At 45.0% G+C, this 23,232-nt stretch overlaps 2 protein-coding genes across 3 annotated transcripts; both read left to right on the top strand.

The window, feature by feature from the left end:
• Positions 1 to 431: 431 nt before the first annotated feature.
• LOC142892216 (MICAL-like protein 1) lies at positions 432 to 9,315 on the top strand. 2 transcript variants are annotated; one of them, XM_076032209.1, is made up of 15 exons: positions 432 to 786; positions 1,286 to 1,334; positions 1,499 to 1,637; positions 2,249 to 2,334; positions 2,465 to 2,613; positions 3,668 to 4,155; positions 4,314 to 4,365; positions 4,948 to 5,353; positions 5,515 to 5,637; positions 6,416 to 6,542; positions 6,624 to 6,714; positions 6,821 to 6,894; positions 8,694 to 8,808; positions 8,905 to 8,951; positions 9,034 to 9,315. In XM_076032209.1, the coding sequence occupies exons 1-15, from the start codon at positions 644 to 646 to the stop codon at positions 9,156 to 9,158; spliced, it is 2,214 nt and encodes a 737-aa protein (XP_075888324.1). In that variant the 5' UTR covers positions 432 to 643; the 3' UTR covers positions 9,159 to 9,315. The 2 variants fall into 2 exon arrangements, with proteins under 2 accessions (XP_075888324.1, XP_075888322.1); XM_076032207.1 differs by having other exon boundaries at positions 433 to 786; positions 2,246 to 2,334.
• A 5,838-nt stretch (positions 9,316 to 15,153) lies between these two features.
• On the top strand, positions 15,154 to 22,918 carry LOC142892220 (pyruvate dehydrogenase (acetyl-transferring) kinase isozyme 2, mitochondrial-like). Its single transcript, XM_076032216.1, has 11 exons — positions 15,154 to 15,411; positions 16,314 to 16,455; positions 18,139 to 18,210; positions 18,345 to 18,532; positions 19,068 to 19,157; positions 20,026 to 20,103; positions 20,214 to 20,290; positions 20,633 to 20,731; positions 21,429 to 21,539; positions 21,648 to 21,761; positions 21,870 to 22,918. Exons 1-11 carry the CDS (start codon positions 15,282 to 15,284, stop codon positions 22,011 to 22,013), a joined length of 1,245 nt encoding a protein of 414 aa, XP_075888331.1. The 5' UTR covers positions 15,154 to 15,281; the 3' UTR covers positions 22,014 to 22,918.
• The last annotated feature ends 314 nt before the right edge of the window (positions 22,919 to 23,232 follow it).

Below are 23,232 nucleotides of genomic sequence, written 5' to 3'. Positions count from 1 at the left end.
GTACGCACGCAGAAATAAAACAAACAGAAAAACATACACAATGAATAATCGCATAATAAATAGATAAATGTTATATTATTTACAGAGCTGCAGGCTCGACGGCGTCTTCCTCCTGTTCCACGGGGCAGCAGCGGCAGCTACATGTCGCCCTCTAGCGGCAGTTGCGAACACACCTCACCCGCCGCGAAGCACAACACGCTCAACGGGTAACGGTAAATTTTGATTTTAATATATACATATATTGCAACTCTCACCAAAGTTACCCTTGATTCATCTGAGCGGTGTAGATTTTTTTTTTTTTTTTTTTTTAATCCTGCATTTGAGCCGAATAACCGTAAGTTTGTGGTGACACAGTTTAGCAGCGGCTACATAATGTTGTGACTGAGTGAGTGAGAGAGTTGGAGGGGGGGGGGAGACTCGGGGTCGGGTCTGAAACCCACGTGTCATTGTTTTTTCCCTGTCTCTCAACGCTTCGCCGCAAGAGAGAATAGCTTCTCTGCAGCTTCGGCAACGCCTCACAACGGCAGTTTCGGCGCGGCTGCGGCTGCTGGTTTCCTGTTTCCTTTGTCGGAGCGCTAACCTGGCCACATTTGTCTCGTGCCCACCGACGACTCAGTGCCATGTCCGCCCTCACGCCGACGCCATGGCCTCTCCGACGGCGCTGCGAGAATGGTGCCGCGCCGCGTGCGCCCGCTACCCGGACGTGGACATCAAGGACCTGTCGCACTCCTTCAGGGACGGACTCGCCTTTTGCGCCATCATCCACAAGCACCGACCCGACCTCATGTGAGTAAGACCGCCCATGTCGCGCGAGGGGCTCCGCCGCTCACACTGATGGATGGATGGATGGATGGATGGATGCGCGCCATCTGAGGTTGAAACGTCATTTAAGATCGGAATATATAGATGAACATATTTTTTATACGTATGTTTTGCTGGCAGTGAGAGAGCAACGCGGTGCCTATAAGTAAGGTAGCTACAGAGGAGCTTCAGCTGCAGAATGTCAAGGACTAATCTGCTCCAAATTGCTTAATCTCATTTAATGTTTTAACCTCGTGCTTTGCTTCAGTCGGATTTGTGTTGCTTATTTTAAGACCACCCCGGATAAAAAAACAAACAAACAAACAACCCAAACATTCATAACAAAGTTTTGTCTTGTGTCTTGCGTTTTCAGGATTGTGTCGTCAGTGGCAAATGGTTGAGTGTTTTGTCATTTCGATTTATAACGTTTCTGTCTTTTGACTCACCGAAGCACTTTCATCTCTCCTCACCTTATTGCAAGCAGAGATTTCAGCTCCCTCTCCAAAGGCAATGCTTACCTCAATAACAAACTGGTGAGTTGTTTTGTTTTTTTTGTTTTTTTTATCTCACCGCCCCAGTTCCGTCTCAACACTGATGAACCCGTCGCGTCGCACGCAACACGAGGCCTCCGTTTCCTTTTTTCGACAGCTGACCACCTTCAGTCATCGCTTCCCTCATTCTCTTCCCTGACCTGCAGGCCTTTGAGGTCGCGGAGGCCGAGCTGGGCATCCCGGCGCTGCTGGACCCCAGCGATGTGGCTGGCAAGGAGCCCGACTACTTGGGCGTCGTCACCTACCTCTCCTGGCACTACTGCTTCTTCAACAGGAAGTCTTACGGTGGGCACAGTGACGGCGCCACGTCGTGCCAAAATTCGCTCGCAGACGTTTTCCAAACTTGAACGGGGCCGCTAATAAAAAAAAACACATTGCGCAACAACGCAACATCCACTTCAAGGGGAACCACGGCCACACGTTCAGAGCGTCCGCATTTGTGAAATGTCGGTTCAGTCAGTGAGTAATTTTATCCAAAGTCCAGACATAGAGTAGAAACAAAAGCAGTCTTTCCTGCTTGGAAATTTCCCACTTTTGCTACACTTTTAGCATTGCGTGCTTAAAAGCACGTAGTTTGGGAATTCACCAGTCCTTGGTGATGTCACAGAGGACGGTGCTACCTGGCCCAGCTTCCAGGTTTCATCCGTCGCTTTCAACAAAAGCCGTTTTGTCGATTTTTTTTTTTTTTCGGTCAAACAATTATTTATACAAGCTGCTCCTCAGGAGTTCTGGATGAACAACAGAGATCTGACCATACTCCTGCTGCTGTTTACCTTTTTTTTTTCCCCCTGGTTAACACCATGGAAAGCAAACACGCTACGCTCCTCCTCTAACTGAAGTCCTGGCCACACTGAGTCGTGTTTACACGCTTCTCCCTCTTCTTGACTTTGCAGCAGGTCCTGCCAGTTCGGGATCCCAGCGTGCGAACGTCTCCGGCGATCTCGTCAAGAGCGGACCTCCCGGCGGCACCAAACACCTCCAGGTATTTCCAGTTCTTCTCGGTCGGTCGGTTGGTCGGTCGGTCGGTCGTCCACCTCGACTTTTTCGCTGCACTCCGCCGCAAGCGCACCTGCGTCGGTGTAAGTCGCTGCTTCTTTCTTTTTTTTTTCCAGAGGCCTGTTGATATTGAAGGAGGAGGAGGAGAAGGGGACCTCTGCTCCGGCAGGAGCCCTCGGACGGCGTGCCCGCTGTGCTTCAAGCCCGTCCACCTCATCCAGAGGCGCCTGGCGGAGGGGAAGGTCTACCACCGCAGCTGTTTCAGGTAGCAGCAGCTCTCTGCGCTCGCGAACCCCGCGCGAATGCGGCAGTGATGGCGAGCTAACGCTAACCCAAACTCTCCCACGCCACGGCCCCCCCCATTTTTATTTCTTTTTATTTGTTTGTATCTTTACAAGCAGCGCTCTGTTTTAGATTAATGATTAACTGTTTTAAATTTGTTGATTTTGTTTATTTGTTTATTATGGATCAGCAATAATCATCACTGCAGTGAAGACTTTTCTTCCTGGATTTACATTTCAAACTTCAAACTTAATATAATAAAAAAACTAATAATTACATACAATTACATAATTTATTATTATTATTATTGATAATTTATGTGCTTATATAACAATGTAAGGGGGGGGGGGGGCGTTGAATATGATTCCAGACACTTTCAGCCCCTTCTAGAACTTGCACTTTATAATTTTTTGTTTGTTTTTTGCACATATTGACTGTTTTACTTGAGCTTGTTTGAGACAAATAAAAATCAAGTCAAATCAAATCAAGCAAAATCAACAACGACAGTGCTGCAAAATACGTAACGAAACATCAACTTTCAGAATTTCTTTTCTTACTTATATTTGCAATTCTGAGATGTCTTCAGACCAAGAATAGAATCAACTAACATGTTGACATCATGGATGTAAAGCCGTAAAGCCAAACTTAATGTATGCTGCCTCATGTGTTCTTACTCTAGTTGGCCACTTCTTATGTTTTTTGCAGCAGCAGTGTCTTCCACAGTTCGGCTGTTTGTTCTGTCAGTCTCTTTGTCACAAACCTGTTCACTTTGCACCAGCTAGCCTAGCTTGTGGAGCAAGCTAGCACGTCACACATGCTATGGCATAAACAATGTTTTTGACCGGCAGTCAATCAGATGATATATTATTATAGATCATATTTAATAATAACGATTCAAAATAATTCAGTTTTATTATTTATTTATGAACATTTTTCCCTTCTTTGCAATTTTCTGCAACTCTCCCACTTTGAAAACCTTTGCAAAAAGCTCACTCCGTCACAATTTGACCGCAACACATCTCGCGTCTGTGTCGCAGGTGCGCGGTGTGCCGCAGCACTCTCCTGCCGGGCTCCTACACGCAGGGCTCGGCCGCCGGCACCCTGGTCTGCAGCCACCACGCGGCGGTTGGCTCCGACGACGCCAGTCAGCAAGAGAACAGACCCGCCGGGGACCGGACCCAATGCCGGGTTCAGGAAGTGTCGTCCCTGAGCGGATTAGTGATCAGCAGCGCGCCTCATTACAGTAGGAGGGCGGTTAGCGGGACGGCAGGCATGGAGGAGACCCAGACGAAGGTGAAGTCCGTGAAGAAGGCCGCTCCTCCTCCTCCTCCACCTCCTGCTCCTCCAATCCGCCAGCCAGATGTTCCAGACCAGGCTACAGGAGAAGCTGGACCTAACCCGACCCCGGCAGGAGCCGCTTCTCTGCCGGTCCCGATGCCCAGGAGGCGGTCAAGCAGCACCGCAGCCCCAGTACCTGCTCCCAGGACCAGGACCTCCCAGCCGGCCAGCAGAGCCCCAGCTGCAGGTGAACACTGTGCACACTTTTCATTTTCAGGCGCTTCATATGTGGGCAGGAAGTTGTCGTGTGTTTGAAGGGTGCGCATCCTCACTTCCTTATTCATGGTTAGACAAACACGGTCTTGAGTTTCTTCTGTGCTTTCTTTTCTCGACTTCCTCGCACAGGCAGCTCACCGAGCCAGAGCCAGAGCAAGAGTTCGCCCACGCCGAGTCACGTGTGAGTAAAAAAAAAGAAAAGAAATTGTTGTTGTCTTTATTGATCCCACGGAGGGGAAATTTTCATACTTACAGCAGCAAAAAAAAAAGCTACAGTGCAAAAGATGGAGAATTATATGAACTAAAGATATCGACAAAAATGAAATATCTGCAGGTGTAAACAGAAAAATAAAGGGCAAGATATTTACACATTATGAACAGAATGCAGGATATAGGAATGCTGATATAAAGTGTTAGTTAATCTTCTCTTTTTTTCTACCTCATAACTTAAATTGACTTTAAATGTTCTCACAGTGTATTGACTTGGAACAGGGACGCTAGGAACCCTGCTATGGCCACAGCTTTCTAACTGAGTTGGAAACAATCATTTCAAAGCAGAAGAATGATGCAGTGGGGTTCATTTTTTATTTATTTATTTATTTATTTATTTATTTATTTCAGTGTTGGATGTGTTGGATAAGACAACTTCCACACATCCACAAATGTTGGTGCCACTCTAAAGTAGCACGAGTACTTTTATACCCTCGCACCTTATAACTTAAATACCCTAACAACACCGTTCACCTTTGCTCCCGACCGTCAGCCCTGCGAAGTACAAAGCCAACCACCCCTGGATGAACATCGTCAGTCCAGGACCCTGGCAGCATCTACCACCCACCCAGGCCCCGCTACCGGCCCCTCGGACCTGGTACCGATCCAGAGCGCCTCCCAGCAACCCGTTTGAGAAGAGCGCGAGCGCCACTGCTGCCGACTCGGGCGCGGCGAGCCGGTCTGGGAGCGAAGGCGCCGGTTCCGCGGCGGAAACTGTCGGGGCTTCTGCTCAAGATGTGTCAGACTCAAGTGAAAGTGACGCAGCAGCAGCAGCAGCAGCAGCAGCAGCGGATGTCGCACCTTCTGAAAACCAGAGTGACAGTTTACCCAGAAGTCTTTCTGTTCCTGCTCTCGCGTCGAAGAAAGAAGGCGACCAGGCTGCAACACGTCAGACCAAGGTGTGGAAAGATGTTGCGGTCGGATTTTAATCAGAAACGTTTGACACCGCAACTTTACGCCTCCAAAAACGCTAAACAAATCTCGGCATGCTCAGCGGGTCACACACTCATAAAGCGCAGCAGAGGCTCGTCTTAATGTCTCCCCATTTTTCCATCTAAAGACGGCTTGCAAAGTGAACCCTTTCGATGAGAAGCCGTCCTTCCCCAAGTCCAAGACGTTTCAGACCTTCCCCTCGAGACGGGCCCCGGCCCCGGGACACGGATTCCCTCTCATCAAGAGGAAGGTAAAAGAAGCAGCTGTAGAGCTCAGCCTAAGAACAAGCAGTGAAGGTTTGACTGAACAATGCTGCCACAGTCACAGAAAGAGATGGAAAAAATGTGTAAAAAAAAAGAAAAAGAAAAACAACTCTGGTAAAAGTACTGATTCAACACCTTTACTCCTGTAAAAGTAAGAAAGCACAGGTTCTGAAATGTACTTAAGTTAAAAGTATAAATCATTGTTTTTACCACTGATGAAACAATACATTTTGTAACAGAATAATCTGGACTGTCAATACTGTATGTTTTCTTGTTTTCAACTGCAGCCCAACCACATCGCAATCAGTGGTAGTTGTGACCAGTGAGCCATTATAGGATGTTTACACTTTTAACAACAATAACAATGACCAATGTCATTTTCATTTTTCTCTCTACAATAATTTCCCTCTAAAATATGATCCAGTTTTATATTTAACTAGACAACAGCATTGTTAATGATAAATAAATAATATACTATAATAAATATTATGAAAGTAAAATGTAAATAAAAAATCGTAAAAATGAAGACTCAAGTATAGTACAGATACCTGCAAAATCGACTTAAGTACAGTAATGAAGTGTTCATAGTTTTGTACTTCCCACCTCTGGTTGCAGATACAGGTTCACCAGCCAAACAAGCTCATTCCTAAACTGTCTTAATCCAGCAGAAGCTGTTAATTATATCCACAACAAACATGCAACTTTTCTGTTTTTGTTTTGTTGTTGTTTTTTTGACAGCTACTCTCCTTTCGTTTACCTTTGCAGGTGCAGACAGACCCCTGCATTTCCACGGAGAGCTTCCTGGTGGAGATGAGGGACCTGGACCGGCGCCTGGAGGAGATGGAGCGGCAGGGGGTGGAGCTGGAGAGGAACCTGAGGGGCTGCAAGGACGGTCGGTGGCCTCGCTCCTCCCGTCGGCTAACCTTCGACCCGTGCGGCCGTCTTGAAACAATCCCGCGTCTCGTCTTTCCAGATAAGGAGGAGGAGCGACTGCTGCTGGAGTGGTTCGGCCTGCACCACGCCAGACACCAGCTGGTGCGTAGAGACGCGGAGCTCTGTCACCTGTGAGTGGTCCAGGCTGCGGCGCTGCAGGCGATTGTGAAGGGAAAAAAGTGGATTCTCATCTTTTCATCTTTCCAACGCCCTCTTTTGTCGCGTCCCGTCCACCAGGACAATGCAGCAGAGGCTGGAGGAGAAGCAGGCCGACGTGGAGTACAAGCTCCGGTGCCTCCTCAACAAACAAGGTCAGTGTGTTTAGTGTTGTCACTGTTATTCTTTTTAAATGTCATGTGTCTGTAATTAAATAAACTTTAAGATCACAGTTCTGATAAAACTTGAAGCCAGTGTAGTGACGACTGGATGCTAATCCAACGTGTCAGGAAGGAAAATTGCTCTCTTACCAATACTCCACTGGTGTCTGTTTTATTCCGTCACTTATCCAGAACTCTAATATGTTCTATATGAATATATATAGTTTCTCTACTGAGCACAGTCAAAAAAAACACCATTCAGGATGTGACTTCAACTTTTAAAAAATGTTTTCTTCGCTCGCAATCAGGAAGCAACACCTGTCCTGAGTTGAACATAAATGCTCTGTGGCCCGACTTGGCCGATTCCTTGCGCCATCTAGTGCTGAAAGGACAGAATTACAATAACATGTTGGTCCAACGTCTGGCATCAATTGCAATGACTCTAACTTCACGATCTGACCAAGATATATAGTAGCATAGCAAAGGAAGGCAGCTTTATTTATATTGCACATTTCATCCGCAAGGCATGATTAAAAGTTCAAACACTTTAAAGGCATTAAAAAAAAAATCAAAAGTCTTCAAAGACAAAATGCAGAGGAAAAGAAAAAGACAGATTAAATGCATAAATAGAGCAGTAATGAAGAATAGAAATAAAAAGATGATAATAAAATATAACTAGATGGACCAAAGCACTCAATTATAAGCATCAGAGAAAAAAAAGAGTATTTTCTTTTTAGCATCTAAATGCTGCTTCACCGTGTTTAGTTTGAACTCTGGGCTCCACTACCTGACCTGAGTGTGCAGATCTCAGAGTCCTACTCACTCTGTGTGTACATCACTGAGTGGATACGTCATCAGTCTATTTTTTTTTAAATATGAAAATGCTGCTTTATTGAGGTTGCAATGAGAATCCATTTGGACGCCGCCATGTTTCCATGGTAACAAAGAATGGACAAAACAAACCAAACGATGACATCGAAATGGACGGAAAAGTGACTGGTTTTAGGTAGTTGGTCCAAACACAGTGTTCCTTTAAAGTAAATAGCCATGTATGAAAATCAAAATTTTCACAGACTTATCTGCCCATTGATTCAAATGGGCAAAGAAGTCAAACAGAATAATGTTCCGCTTTTGGAGAAGTCATGCATATTAAACCTTTTATATGGACCCAGATCACAGGGTTAAAGTTCTAACATTCATCAGCTCTGTCAAATTCCAACACTTCTTTTTAGCCACAGTGCCGAGCAGTCCTAAAAGAGGACTTGTGATCTGAAGGAACATCAAGCGGAATCAAAAGATCTAAGAGAGGAGGAGTTTCAGGGGCTGTTTTTTGGCGGCGGTGAACTCGGCTGCACTGTGAGGCACAAACAGCCACTTTCCTGGTGTTTATCAGTCACCTCCTCTGATATCATCCGCACAAATAGACTTAAATGATGCCGTCATTAGCGCAGTTGTCACCAGTTTAGTGGAAGAGCTCGCAATTCAGCCAGCAAACTTCAGGCAGTTTGATCATCTGCCGCAAAGAGGAAGCAGTTTCATAACGGCGCTACTTCAGAAATGACTGAAAAGCTGCACATCTAGCGCATGCACAAGGCCTTGTGAATCTTTTTTTTTCCTTTTGTGGCAGCGAATTCAGTGTACAGCACATATTTACTCCATATTCTCTGGAGAACTTCACAAATTAGGTGGTGAAATTCAGTCCCAGGCACCTGATTGACGATCTGCGACGTCTCTGCTTTGCTTTTTGCTTTGCTTTGTTTTTGCCGTGCTTTTGAAACACCGCAAAACTCCAGAGTGCGACTGGACTCAGGAGGACCGGGACAAAGAGCAGCAGCTGCTGGACGAGCTGGTGTCCATCATCGACCAGAGGAACCTGATCATCAGCAGCCTGGACCAGGACATGCAGAGGTTCGCTGCGGGGGAGAAAAAAAAACAAAACATTTTGTTGCATTTCAATTAGCGCCTTGGAAGTGTGCGAAGGCAACCTTCTCTTTGTGTCTCCAGGGAAAGGGGCGAGGACAAGCTTTTCGAAGCCACGCTAGAGAGCAAAGGTTGGTGAAAGAACTCCGCCTCGCGATCGGCGGTCGACGCGTTTCGCTCGGTGACCCGCTGACGTCTCTCCCTCCCCCGCAGACTTGCAGAAAGAGCGACTGAAGGAGCTGAGGAAGTCCAAAGGCAAGTTCAGCCCCACCAAAGTTTTCAAGAAGCTGAACCACAAAGCAGCGGGCGGCAAAGACCCCGCAGGCGACAAGAGGTGATGCCCCACGGACGCCGCTGCAGGGGGCAATTCAACAGCTGCATCGTTGGGACTGTCCCCCTAAAAAAACTGACACAGCCAATATATATATTTTGCTGTTACATGCTTATTCATGTCACTGGATTTGAGTCTATGCAATAAAGGTTTATTTGTCCAAAGATTGTTGTTGTTGTTGTTGTTGTTGTTGTTGTTGTTGTTTTTAAATGAGTCCTAATACTGTCAAAAATAGGTGAAAAATATTTTTTTCGTTTGACATTTTGTCAAAAGAAAAAAGAAAGATGCAGAAAGCAAAAAGCATGCAGAAAGAAAAAAGCGTCAGAAGCGAAAAAAATTAGCTGCATTTCAGTGTCAGTCCAATAGAGGGCAATATAGTACATGTGTCAAGCTGATTTCATGACCTGCAAAGTTGATCGGTAGTCGAAAAGGCGTGACTTGATTTACTTTAATTAAGTCACTAGGCATTCATTTACTTTATTATAACCCCTGCGTTTTTATGACTCAGCTGGAATATGGACGCTCCTTATATGACCAGGTTTATTGTAATGAGGTTAATTTCTAGTTTGGCCCTCGTGCCTGAACCCAATAAAGAGGTGCGCACACTTCCGGTACAGATCGTGTTCAACATGTACTATGACTGCATTGCTCATACTGGAAAAGAAAGTGAATGACCCCTGTTGCCATGATCTGACACTGATGACACATAAAGTGTATAAATGGAGTGTTGGGAAACTAAACTGCCATGACGAATCGTCTCCACATCTTGTAGCAGGTGGTTTTACAAGAAGAGGTTAGCTTGCAAAGTATGTCGGGATGAGATGACGGGTCCTTTACGGGATTGCGTTGAATCTGTGCTTCACATTTGGTGGGAGTCACGCCATTTAATCAATTTATGTATTTTAATCAACTTATGTATTTGTGTATGTCTATGTTTTTTCTTTTTACTTTTTTTTTTTTTTTTTTTTTTACTTTTTAGGGTCAAATACTGCAGGCATCATCACAGCTATTTATATTTTTATATATGTGTGTGTGTGTGTGTGTGTGTGTGTGTGTGTGTGTGTGTGTGTATATATATATATATATATATATATATATATATATATATATATATATATATATATATGTATATATATATATATATATATATATATATATATATATATATATATATATATATATATATATATATACATATTATTGTTTTTTTTTGTTTGTTTTTTTACAGATAACTATGTATAATTACATATGAACTGAACTAAATTCGTTTTTAAATGTATTACTTCATACTTTAAATAATAGAATCTGCAATTATTTATTTAATTGGTCAATAATTATGACCTGCATCTACTGAATTCCCAGTTGTAATGACAGAGTGAACACAATCTTCAGAAATTCAAAGCATATTGTTTCACAAAGACTTAACATCAAAGCTTAAAAAACACTGTGAGACCACAAATACTTTTTTTTTTTCTTTCTGGAGGTTAAATAATAAAAAATTAAAAACAGACCTTTACATGCCAAGTGTGCTTGTCTGTCAAAGGCTATATATCATTGTATAAATGGTGTGAGTACTTTCTGTTCGAATTGGGTTAGAGTTCAGAGAAACACAGCGTGAATGTAACTTGACCTAAGTGAAACGTTTGTACCGCCACGTCCCGTCCAGTACATTGCTATGCGTGTGCTCCTAGTGTTGTCACCTCCTCAAGTTAGCTGCCACACTGTAAACAAGCTATTTAAGGGAATGCAGGAGTGGGATGGGGCACGAGAAGGGTGGTGGGCTCTCTGACGCACCAACAGACATTTGGGCAGAGCTCAAAAATAGATGGAACAATCTGCCAATAACAAGTGTCGGATGGCTACCTGGTGAAAAGTGAAAAGTTTCCAAGCTTCCAAACCCAACAACTACGTTAGTTTTGCTTCAGAGTTACTCCTAATACATTAGAATAGAAGTATTAGTGATTATTGACCGTTGACAGTGTATTTTAAAAAAAAAATCAGGCATTTTCATTTTTCCAAGTTAAAGTATTCTAAAGTATAAAGTCTTCAGTACTCTGATTCTGATGAAAGCATTTTTAGTCCGGCCAGTCTTAGTGTTATATAATAGTGGTCAACTTCCATTTTAGTTGTGGCAAATGCAAGAATTACTGAAATGGAATGGATGGATAACCACAACAACACAAAAAGAGAAGTTCAAGAGAAGACGCACAAAATGCAAAGGCAGCATTTTTCAATCACAACAGCATCCGGTTGTGATTAACGGTTAAGGAGATGTTTTCACTTCATGCCCAAATGGATTTAGCCAGAGTTTCGTTCAAGGCGCCCCAATCTGGCCATTTCCAGATTTGATACATTAAATTTCATGGTCTACTTCAAACAGCAAAAAGCATTTTTTTTTTGGGGGGGTGGGGGGGGTTAAAAACTCCTCATTTGAACTGTGCAGCCCATACAAAAAGATGGCAACTACATTGAAAAAAGAAAAAGACTGCAGAGACGTTATTATGTTAATCAGGTCGGCTTCTTCTGCAGAGCAAAGGGAAGAATCCACTGGTTCGTTTGTGCTTGGTGTGTTTGTTGGCCTGCCAGTAACGCAACAAGTCATGAGCTGAAAAGGTCCGTTGACAATGGAGGTTGCCCCTTACCTTACATTGCTCAATGTCAATGTTATATTTTGCAATATTAATAATACTGAGGTGTTGCCACCTAGCTAAAGTAGCTAATTCGGTTGGCTTTGAACTGTTTTTGCGGCTACCCTCTGATTTTAATGTCGTCTGTGACCTCGTTCCCAGATAGCTCCATGAAATACGTCCAACGCTCACTTGCTGGGAGAACATTCCTTCTAAAGTGACAGACAAGCTCGAACGCTCCAGTGAGTGAACACACAGACGTAGGTGTGTGACTCTCGGCTGCCACTCAGCTAGCTAGTGCTTCGAGGAAAACACTCCAAGGAACACAGACAAGAGGCGGCTGCTACTGTCGGTCATACACACAAGTGGAACGTGTTTACTGTCAGTGGCAGTGTTGGGTTTTTAATGGTCTCCCGTTAAATCTTTCACTACACACAGACCACCAATGTGCTTTTCATATTTTGGTCAGTAGGATTAGCCGGTCAAATGAAAGATAGAATGAGATTCATTTTGTTTCTGGTATAAAATTTTTTTTTTTTATTGAGAAATCATCAAGGGGTTGTGAGAGATTATGTATTTTCTACCTTGGACTATTTAGCATTTTGGTTAGCTGCCTTTTTATTCAACTCTGAAATAGTTGAGATTAAATAGAAATGAACAGTTCTTCCAATCCATCAGTCATTCTCATGTTAGAGGAAAAACACTGGGATAACAGAAGATGCTATTGACACATATTAAAAGTTTACAACAGTGTGTTCATTCCAAAACCTGTTGACAATGTAGAGACGAGTTGCTCAGGTACAAGTTTCAACAGGGGTTTTAAGGAACGGAATCTGCAATTAGGCGTCAGGTTGATTTCCCTCTCACTGGAAATGAATCACTCCCAGCTGCCTCACGTTGCTTTTGCTTTGAGTCCTCAGTTACGCAACTCTGAGCAATTCCGTTTCTGGGCAAAGGAGGAGGATGATGATAAAACAGACAAAAAAAGGAGTCAAAGGCTTCAGTTTATGTCAGCTATAATTTATAATGATTCCCGCCAACTAGACACAATCAGTCTCATTACTGGATTTTTGCAGAAATTTGTTTTGGGAGAATGAGCAATGAAAATAAAAAATACACCACTCCAATTTCCTTTACTCTCAGTAGGACCGGGTAGCAACAGCTTCTGATTGGGGCAAGTGGAACCCCTAGGGGCGTGTAACTAGACTTACAGTTACTTCCTGTTGTTGATTTGAGACTGACTAAAAGCGCTTTGAAGCTGAGACTGCAAGACGGATTTGTAGGATCTCAGAACTAAAGTGAAATAAATATAAAACTACCCCACAGACCAGCTTAGCTAGGCAGTATGTAGCTAGGCAATACAGTATGTCACATTGAATCAGAGTCCATCAACTTATTTTTTGGGAAATGCGTCGTATAGCTTCCCCTGTCTGTTTACTTCAGTGCTGTAGGTGTGGTGGCAAAACGAGAGCCAGCAGACAACATGATATTTGTATCTGTGGGCATGGAAACACTCTGATAAGACTAACATTGTCTGCGCACTTAGCGACACCTGCTGCATTCACTGGTGGGTCAAAGGTCAGATTTATGACGACCCATTTATTGGCGTGTTTGCCGTCACTCGCTGTAATTTCCCTCCAGATAAGTTTACAGCACGTCTTCCACGTGGAAGCAGGCTCGCAGTTTACACTGGTCGTCTTTTCTGCCCAACATTTTTTCACCAAATATCGTTGCAGAGTGCGCAGGTGCCCATTTTGTACTCAAGGAAAGAGGCGTCTTAATCGATGAAGAACGATCGCTAACCAAAGGGAGGTTTGCCATTCTCACGACATCCCCTCGTTAGCCTTAATAAAAACAACTTTGTTTGTACTCCCGACAGCTTATGAAGAATTAGCCTGAATGAAAATACAGACAGTACAGGACAGTGAGCAGAGGAATGCTGTGACATAACCAGTGTGGTGGGACTGCGCCGCTGCTTCCCCCCCCCGCACCCCCCCACGTGACCTTGTTATTGGCCAAGACCAACCTTGGCTGCAGTAACACTGTATACTATAAATATGTGTATGTAACGTGATAAGTGATGCAAGTTGCAATATGTTATGCTGGCAGTGTGTGACAAAAAATTGTCGCCAGCCCACATGGACCCCCACAATCACACCGAAGTGCCTTTAAAGACATTATTTTTCTACACAGCTTACAGTGGAAATGACAATAGAGAAAATAATGCAGAAAGCAGTAGCGAGGGAATTTCCATTTTGCATATAAAATGATGCCAACTGATGGCTAGTAGTTTAAAGCCAAAGTTTCCTGCCAAAAAGACATCTGCTACAATTTTTTTTTTTTTGAGATCTTTATTTTCATCCCAGAGCTTCCAGAAAAAAATACCATGCTTTAGTTTCCTTCCTTGTGTTATGTTTTTGTCCTCCACCTGAAGGGACTGAACTAGCACACGTTTGTTTTTTTTGGAAAGTTGAATAAGCAAAAGTGAAACAGTTAAAAAACGAAAACACTATTCTTCTCCAGGGAGTTGTATTGTTTGAAATGTGTCCCTAAAGAAGTTCATGCTCGACAAAATTATATAATTGTATAATACATTTTAATAGATTATATTCTTACGCAGAGAGTTACGGCAGCTTTCCGTCACTATATTGCGGACAGTTACACATGCTGCTCTGGGCTGCAGCCACGCCAGGAGACATCAGAAGGAAAACGAACGCTTTTCTCACTACTCTCTCCTTCTCTATCACGCGCCACTCTCAATCCCCCCCCCCCCACTACCGCACGGCACGCCCACACCTGCCCCCAGCCAATTACGGTGTGTTGTCTTCCCAGGCAACATTGACCAAACCTACGGCTTCACTAAAACACGGAACAGAATAAACCGTGAACATGAAACACCCGAACGTTACAATATATTCTATTGCCAAAGAAACCAAGAAAACAAACAAACAAACAAACAAACAGCCAACCACAAAACTAAAGAAAAATTATATTATTATGGACTGTAATAGTAGAATTAAGATTGACTGAAAACTGAATTCAGATTCAGATTCAGATCGGGTAGTTTATTCGACGGACCAGATACACTGATTGTCGTTAGAAACGCACCACGCGATTGACAACAGCGTCATCGCGGCTCCTTCAGAGGCGGCGCTGTTTATCCGGCGCAGGGAGGAACGTGTTACGTCATGCGAGGAGTGACCCGGTCACACACACACACACACATGCCCCGTGTTGTTTACTATCTCCCGTGTGCGAAGCCCAGTTCTCTTCCTGGAAAGCCCCCATTGGCTGTCCGCCTCCCCCTGCATCGCTCTCGGATTGGCTGAGCGCCTGGCGTTAAGAAAGCGCTTCAAGCCTGCAGCTGCAGATCGTAAACTGCAGCATCCGACAACAGAGCCGCGCAGCGTCGCCAGCAGGGATTTTAACGCCTCCGTTCCTCCGCATCATCCCGGCTGGGAGAGAGAGAGAGAGAGAGAGAGAGAGAGACTGGCCCCGCAGAGATGAGCAGCAAGATGCACTTCGTCCGCTCCCTCATGAAGGCCGCGGCGCTGGCCAACGTCCCCAAACACGTCGAGCACTTCTCCAAGTTCTCGCCTTCCCCGCTGTCTATGAAGCAGTTCCTGGACTTCGGTGAGTGTCAGTTGTGTTTACAGGCTGCTCAACAGATCAACCACTCACAGCCAGAAAGTGTTGCGTCTTTTATTTTTTTGAATTTTTGTTTATATTTATTTGGGATTTCTTTTTTCAATGCAGTTTTTGACTTCCCTTTAAGTGCAGGTCACAGCAGTCAGGGATGCGACAGTCAGCTGTTTTTTTTTGTTTTGTTGTTTTGTTTTCCTAACTGGGCTTCTCTTCAGGTCATTGTTTGAAAGAAAAATTAGAATTTGTCGACGCTTCAGCTGATCATGTTCATGCATCCAACGATGCTTTTTTTTTTTTTTTTTTTTTTTTTTAATTAGAGACCTTCCTGCACTTGTTTTGATGACTGTTGGTGCTGCAGTTGTTGCAATCAGTATTCTAAGACCCCCGACTCCGCCCCCCAAAAAACTGTACAAAACAAAGAACAATCAGATTACCCATTATGTTTGCACGATCGCTTCTTATTTCCGACGCCTGTGTGAAAGATCACATTAAAGCCCCCCCCCCCCCCCCCTGTGGTAAACAAAGTGAATTTGGTTCTTACACTTTGTGATTTTTCCTTGAAAGGTAGCACGTCAGCCAAACCAAATGGGGCCATTATTTGCTTTGCCTTATGTTTCGACAGCTTTTAGACAATCCTTGTGCAATTTCAAATGGTCTCACTGTTATAAGTCATATTTTATATCTTTTTTTGACACATAACATGGCAGTTTGATTTTCGGGGTGGACTTAGTTTACTGCTGGGAAGATTTGATCATTACTTGGTAATAAAGAAGGAACGAACAAGGCACGAAGTCCCACTACGTCCTTAATTGAAGTCGCAATTCAACATAATTTCACTTTTCTGCCTTGGGTCAGACTAACACCTTCCGCTCCACTCCCGGCTGATCCAGGTTCAATCAACGCCTGCGAACGCACGTCGTTTGTCTTCCTGCGTCAGGAGCTTCCCGTCCGTCTGTCCAACACCATGAAGGAGATCAACCTGCTGCCAGACAGACTGCTGGAAACGCCCTCTGTCCAGCTGGTCCAGAGCTGGTGAGAATCCACAGCGTGCCTCAGTGACACACCTAATCGATTCCTTTGATTTATTGTCTTGTTTACTGACCGACTCACTTGTGCAGACACAGTGTTTACTGTTCATATTAGCTTTTAACCAAACACAAAATGAACTACCATCCTGAATATTAATTTCTCCAATTTTGCTTCACACTCGTCATCGAGTGGTTCCCTATTTCAGGGCGGTAAATACGGATAATCTAGCTCCTAAGAATAGCAGGTCAACACTGCAATGTGGGGCCCAGATATAATCAGTGATTATATTACAGTGCGCAGACCAGAGCAGCAGCAGGAGCAGGAGGAGGAGAAGAAGGAGGAGGGGGAGGAGGAGGAGGAGTCGGGCTGGCTGAACTTTGTCCCAGTTCCTTCCCTACTTCCCCTCCTTTCTTCTCCTGTGGACTTGTTGTTGCAACCCAACGGCACATCACGTTTCGGGAAATGGGGCCAGTGGGCAAAAGTGGAAAACAGCCTTTCAGCATCAGACCCCGTGGAGAGTTGGAACAAAACGCTCCCCGGTTCAGCTCACAGAGGGGGACAGCGGGACGGACAAATTTCGAATGAGATTTGGCCTGTTTGTTTTCATCCAGCCGAGTTGCCGTTCATAACGGAGACCCCGAGACGTTGTTTTCCAGCTCGAGGCCAAGTTTGAATGCAAGTCACCAGATGAAGTGAAGGGGAGGGTAAACTGTAGGCTGGCTTCCACGTGAATAGCAGTGTCTCCTGTCCCCCTCCCTCACTGGTATTCTATAGAGCATGTAAACACACAAACAAGCGACTCCCAGTCTCCAATAAGAGCGGGCTAATTGATTAGCATGCAGCTGCTCGTGACCGGAGACACCAGCACGTACACATTAAGACATTCTGACCCGTGATGGATGCCCTTGTTTACCCTCGGAGACACTCCCATCCCCGGCGCGCTGTTTTTCTTGCCCGCCAGCCCGAACAGCTGAGACTCGGGCCGCTCTCGTGCACCACTTTAATCCCAGTCGGCCACAAAAAGTCAATCTTGAAGATGGAACTTGTAATTTCCAGAAAATGCAAAGTAATCTATTACTAAGTAATCCACTACTGTAATTAAAGTACTCTTTTAGTACTGTGGCAAAACTGGTAATTATGTCATAATTACTTTATCAAGTAACGATTACATTACTTTTCTGAAATATTTTGCAAGCTTAAAAATGTGTTATTATGCAAAAAAATGAAATTTACAAAAACAACCGAAGACAACAATGTTGCAGATTGGTGATGCCGCCGTGCATGCAGTCATTGAAATGTGATGACGCACCAAAACAAGCATGGCAGCAGCAAAAGGAAAAAACAGTGATTGGGTTTGTAGCTGGAAATACAAACATTGTTTTGAGTTAATTTCATCTGAACCAAAGAAAATTGTGGCTTGTTGTACGTTATTTGCAGGAAACAAGACGTTCTCAACTCTTACTTTATCTTTTTTTTTAACTAAAGTAAATAGTAATTGATTACTTATGAAACAAAGTAGTTAAAGAAGTAATTAGATTACTTTTTTTTTAAAAAAAGTAATCTGTAATCAGTAGTTGGATTACTTTTATGGAGTAATCCCAACAACACTGCCGACCAGAGACTCTATTGTGTACTATACAGTGTCTTTATGCGCTGGATTGATGGTGATACTCTGTGTTTTCCCAGGTACACACAGAGCCTGATGGAACTCCTGGAGTTCCTGGATAAGAGACCCGATGACCACACAGTGCTGGAAACGTGAGTGTTGCAGTGAAAAGCAAAGCACAATGGGACCCCCTGGTGTCCCACCTGTTGCCCTCCTCACCCTTTCACTCTACTCCACCCTACCATCCATCCATCCATCCATCCATCCATCCATCTATCCATCCCAGGTTTGTGGAGGTCCTGGAGAACATCAGGAACCGCCACAACGAGGTCGTCCCCACCATGGCCCAGGGGGTGATCGAGTACAAAGACGCCTTCGGCCAGCAGGACGCCCTCACCGACCACAACATCCAGTACTTCCTGGATCGCTTCTACACCAGCCGCATCTCCATCCGCATGCTCATCAACCAGCACAGTGAGTAAAGCGGCCCGGGCAACCTGGGTTTCTATTGGCTCAATTAGGAGAAGAATTGGTTCCACGTGTTGAAAAACCACAGAAATAGGGAGTCTGTTTTTTCAGTAGTAACTGGGGAAGCAAAGCTGGCTCTATTGATGTCCAGGAAACAGCATATTTAGCCCTCTGTTTACAACCAAGTCTTTTTTTTCTTCTACTGAAACGGATGCTTTTTTCGGACCCCCCACGTGTGCGTGGAGGACAAAAACAACATGAAGCGCGAAAAGAATAAGAATATCAATTCCCTTTGTGACATCACAGTGGGCTGATTGACAGGAATGTGTATTTTAGCGCACTCTTTTTTTCAAGTGTAGCCAGTAAAACATGCAACATGTGGCATGCGGTGTTTGGAAAAAGCTTGATGCAGATTTTGCGTAATGAGGGACCTTTAAAACCACGCTCACATCATAATCCCATCCTAATCCCAGTGATGCCATTGCGGGTCGTTGCTTTACGGGTGGCCCACTAACCGATCCCGACCTGTGTTTTCTTGCAGCCCTCGTCTTCAGCGGCAACATAAACCCCGCCCACCCCAACACCATCGGCTGCATTGACTCGGTGTGCGACGTGACAGAGGTGGCGCGAGGTGAGACCAAAGCAGAGGAAGAAGAGAGCGTGGGAGACGAACGAGTCGATTCCGCTAAATGAAGTCGTTTTTCGGTGACTTTGCTCTGGACCAGCTGACGCCTGGTCTGTGCGGCATTTATTTGGAACGGCTAAACGGCAGTGAAGTCCAGTTGCTTTACGGTGTGAAGCGTACTGTAGGACGGCAAATTTGAAAATATATATATAAAAAAAACATTGCCATTGCTATTTTAGCTTCTCCCTGAGTTGTGTGTTTTGGCATCCAGTGAAACCTAGTTTGTAAAGTGTGACCTAAATTGAAAAGTTTATATATTAACATGAGGTTATTTATAGGCTGATGGCAATGTGTGACGGCAACAGTTATTAAAAAAAAAAAAAATGCAATACAAGCAATATTTTTTACTGATTTAAGACCTTTCTTGCATTTGCATACATAAAAAAATAAATAAATCAATTTATTCCAGAATTGGACTTCGGCAGGCTCCGATTTCTCCAAAGCGGTTGCACGATTTCATTTTCTCCTGCAGCCTATTATTTGAACAGAAACTAGTTCAGGTCTAATTGCCGGTGTCTCCGGGGCCGGCGAAACCGGCGGCTTCGATAAGTGGGGCAGAGCCTAGTGGCCGCGCAGGTTCACCTCCAGCCCCTGTGCCGCCTTTTGCGTGTTTGAACAGAGGGAGAGCTGCGGGTGACTAAACAGCCTTATCGCGAAAACACATACTGTTTATACTGATGACCCTGTGATTATCGTGCGTCTTATCTCCACGGTCTCCTTTATCAGGATGGCACAGGGCAAAGAATACAGTTCTAATTTTTTTTTCTCTCTCTCTTTATTTTCTTGGGTCCTCTCTCTTTGTCTCTCTCCCCAGACGCCTACGAGTGTGCCAAGATGCTGTGCGAGCAGTATTACCTCGGAGCGCCCGAGCTGGAGCTGAGAGAGACCAACAGTGAGTGGCGGCGCTCATCGTCAACCACCGTCTGTTTTTTGTTTTTTTTCCCTTAACCCGAAGTGCTAACTGCCATTTCTCCTCCTCCCCCCCCCCGCTTGTCCCTGCAGCCAACAACGCCAGGGAGCCCATCTACATCTCGTACATCCCTTCCCACCTCTACCACATGCTCTTTGAGCTCTTCAAGGTAATAAACCAGGACGAGAGTTTAATGAGAACAGGCGCCAGGCTCAGGAAGGATGTCAAAGTAAAAAGGAACAATTGACCAGCAGATCTTGGGAAATGTTATGTAATTATGGTCCTTGAGGGGTCAAACATCTTAACTACCATCTGTTCGGTGTTACCATCCCAAAGTTACAATTTAATCCATTCAAATACATTTAAACCATTTACTGTTATTACGTCGTTGCTGCTATTGTGCAATTTGGTGTGCCGGCTAGGTTTGCATGGAGCAGTTCGAATCAAACGTGACTCGAAGCGGCTCGGTCTTGGATTTTCTGACAAAAGTCTCCCATTTCGCAATCCGCAGAACGCCATGAGAGCGACCATAGAGACCCACGAATCCAGCCGGACCCTCCCGCCCATCAAAGTCATGGTCGCCCTGGGAGGGGAGGACCTGTCAATCAAGGTAAGAAATGGCGGCGGCACCAGGTCGCAAGTGAATAGGAATAAATAGCGAACTGGGTGTGAAAACTGAAAAGAAAACCACCCCGACGGACTCGAGGCGCAGCAGCAGAGAACAAGAGGCGTTCAAAGTGCTGAATTCTTAAACGGGGAATGCAAACACAGCGGTGGCCATGTTAAAAATAGAAACGGCCGGCACAAAAAGTGCTTTGTTTGTACCTGACCTCTGAAGTGACGTGTTTTCACCCCGGTATCTGCTCCCGCTAACCTGACCCGACCCAGCGCTGCCCCGCCGGGCAGTGTTGTTACATAAACCTCATAAGCCCTCATTATCACCAAAGAGATCATCACCCAGCGCCGCTCGGCGACATCTCCGGCTCCTGGCGCCGAGCCTCGCATTCGCAGAGGATTAAATCTTATGAGCCATTGTTTCATAACTACTCATTAGCGGTGTTTGTGCTTGCCAGCCTGTCAGCCTGACCAGTGCACATGCTAGTTTGTTAGAGCTACTGATCTTAACTATATGATATACTAAAGTGAGAATCAGGTGTCATTCTTTTTGAGTGCTGGACATTACAGACCTCATCCTGGCTTTAAACAGCCTGTCTGTAGCTAACATCTGTGATTGTTGGAATAATCGAAACCTCGTCTGAATAAACCCTGAACTGAACTCTTGCCTCGTCTTCAACCTCCTTCTGCAGATGAGCGACAGGGGCGGCGGCGTCCCCTTGAGGAAGATCGAGCGCCTCTTCAGCTACTTGTACTCCACAGCTCCCAGACCGTCCTTCGCGGACAAACACAGGGCCCCGCTGGTGAGTAAAGTGGCACGCGTGCACTTGCAATAAACCAAACCAAAACCAAAAAAATACACAACAAGACCTCGTGGGGGGACGCTGACCGTGTGTGTTTGTGGCGTGCAGGCAGGGTTCGGCTACGGGCTGCCCATCTCCCGGCTCTACGCTCGCTACTTCCAGGGAGACTTGCAGCTCTACTCCATGGAGGGAAGCGGGACCGATGCCATCATCCACCTGAAGGTAACACTTCAGTATTTCAAACTTATTTTTTGTCAATCGTCCGCTGTGGTCTCACGCCCTGACGACTCGAGCCCTAAAGTCTCTCCCTCTCCCTCCCTCCCTCGGCAGGCCCTGTCCACAGACTCGGTGGAGAGGCTGCCGGTGTTCAACAAGTCCACCCTGCGCCACTACAAGCTGAGCCTGGAGGCAGACGACTGGTGCGTCCCCTCCAAGGAGCCGCTGGACATGGCCCGCTACCGCGTCCACAAGTGATCGGAGACGAAGGCCAAGTGACCCTCAAAGTGCCTTTTTTTAAAAAAAAAAACCCAAACTTTATTATCCTTATGCAACGGACAAAAAAAGAGTTTCGCGGGACCGAAAAAATATTCCAGCGCCGGAGCTAAAGTGACCAAAGAAAGAGACAACGCCCCCTTGTGTCTTGGAGTAATCCCAACAGCCTGGTTAGAGCGAGGGATGTTTTTGCCTTTGCCGCTCCTTGCTTTCCATGCGCAGTTGCACTGGGAAGTGTGGGGTGGCAGCCTGAGGGCAATCAAAGAAGCTACTTAGATGGAAAGAAGGATGGAAATGGATGGAAACCGAAATGGAAATTAGTGGACGGGAGTGAACTGTTTGGAAAAAAAGGAATGTTTTCAGATGGAAACTGGTATTTGACTGTTTAGAAGCCAGATTTTATAATAACTGTGATAATGATGATAATAATCATTTTTTCTCCTTCTATGGTTGGGTCGTAAGCTTGTGTGAAAGTCCCTGTTGGAGTTTCTGAACAACCGAGGCCACCGTCCTTGGATCCGAATGGTTGGCCGGATGCAGTTACTGTCATGCAGAATGCAAAAACCAGGGGCGGCTCGCCGAGTGCATAAGCAGTCAGCCGCGAAGGGTTAGAAATCAACCAGCGCAGCTTTTCATGCCCTGGAGACGGGAGCTAACGCTTGCCGTTTAATTCGAAGGGCGAACAGGAAACGTTCCGCTCGTTGCCGAGACTTCGAGGGGACAAGGAGATTAAAATGTCAGGTGAAAGAGGACAGTTCACTTTCTTTTTTTTTCTTTTCTTTTGCAAACGTTCATATCTCCGGGCAGTGGTTAGCAGGTCGGTGGAACAGAGTGAGGTCGCGGAAGGTACTGAAGGGTTTTTGGCTGAATGTCTTCCAAAACTAAAAGCTTGTCCTCAAGGTGCCATGAGGTTTTTTTCTTCACAAAGTGCCTTTGCATGTCGACTGAGGAATGTGTTTATACACGGCCTGGCAAGGATACTATGCAAACTTGTGATCATTTTTATTTTATTTTTTTACCTTTACAGGAGTAAGGTATAGTCCCTTGAATTTCATTTTTCTGCTTAGCGAAGACGTAAAACAAACAGATTCTTTGTGGCTCAGCCCCCTGAACAAGGATCGCCTGGTTCCTCTTTGGCAAACAACAGGAGTCTGAGTTATGTAAAGTGGTACAGATGGTTATTCATTAATTATCCGTGTTG

This window comes from Nelusetta ayraudi, unplaced genomic scaffold, assembly GCF_046127955.1.
Source record: "Nelusetta ayraudi isolate G7.1 ecotype Tasmania unplaced genomic scaffold, CSIRO-AGI_Nayr_v1 ptg000034l, whole genome shotgun sequence".
NCBI classification, from domain to species: domain Eukaryota; kingdom Metazoa; phylum Chordata; class Actinopteri; order Tetraodontiformes; family Monacanthidae; genus Nelusetta; species Nelusetta ayraudi.
Note: the sequence above shows the minus strand (reverse complement) of the source record. Positions and strands in the feature narration are given on the sequence as shown.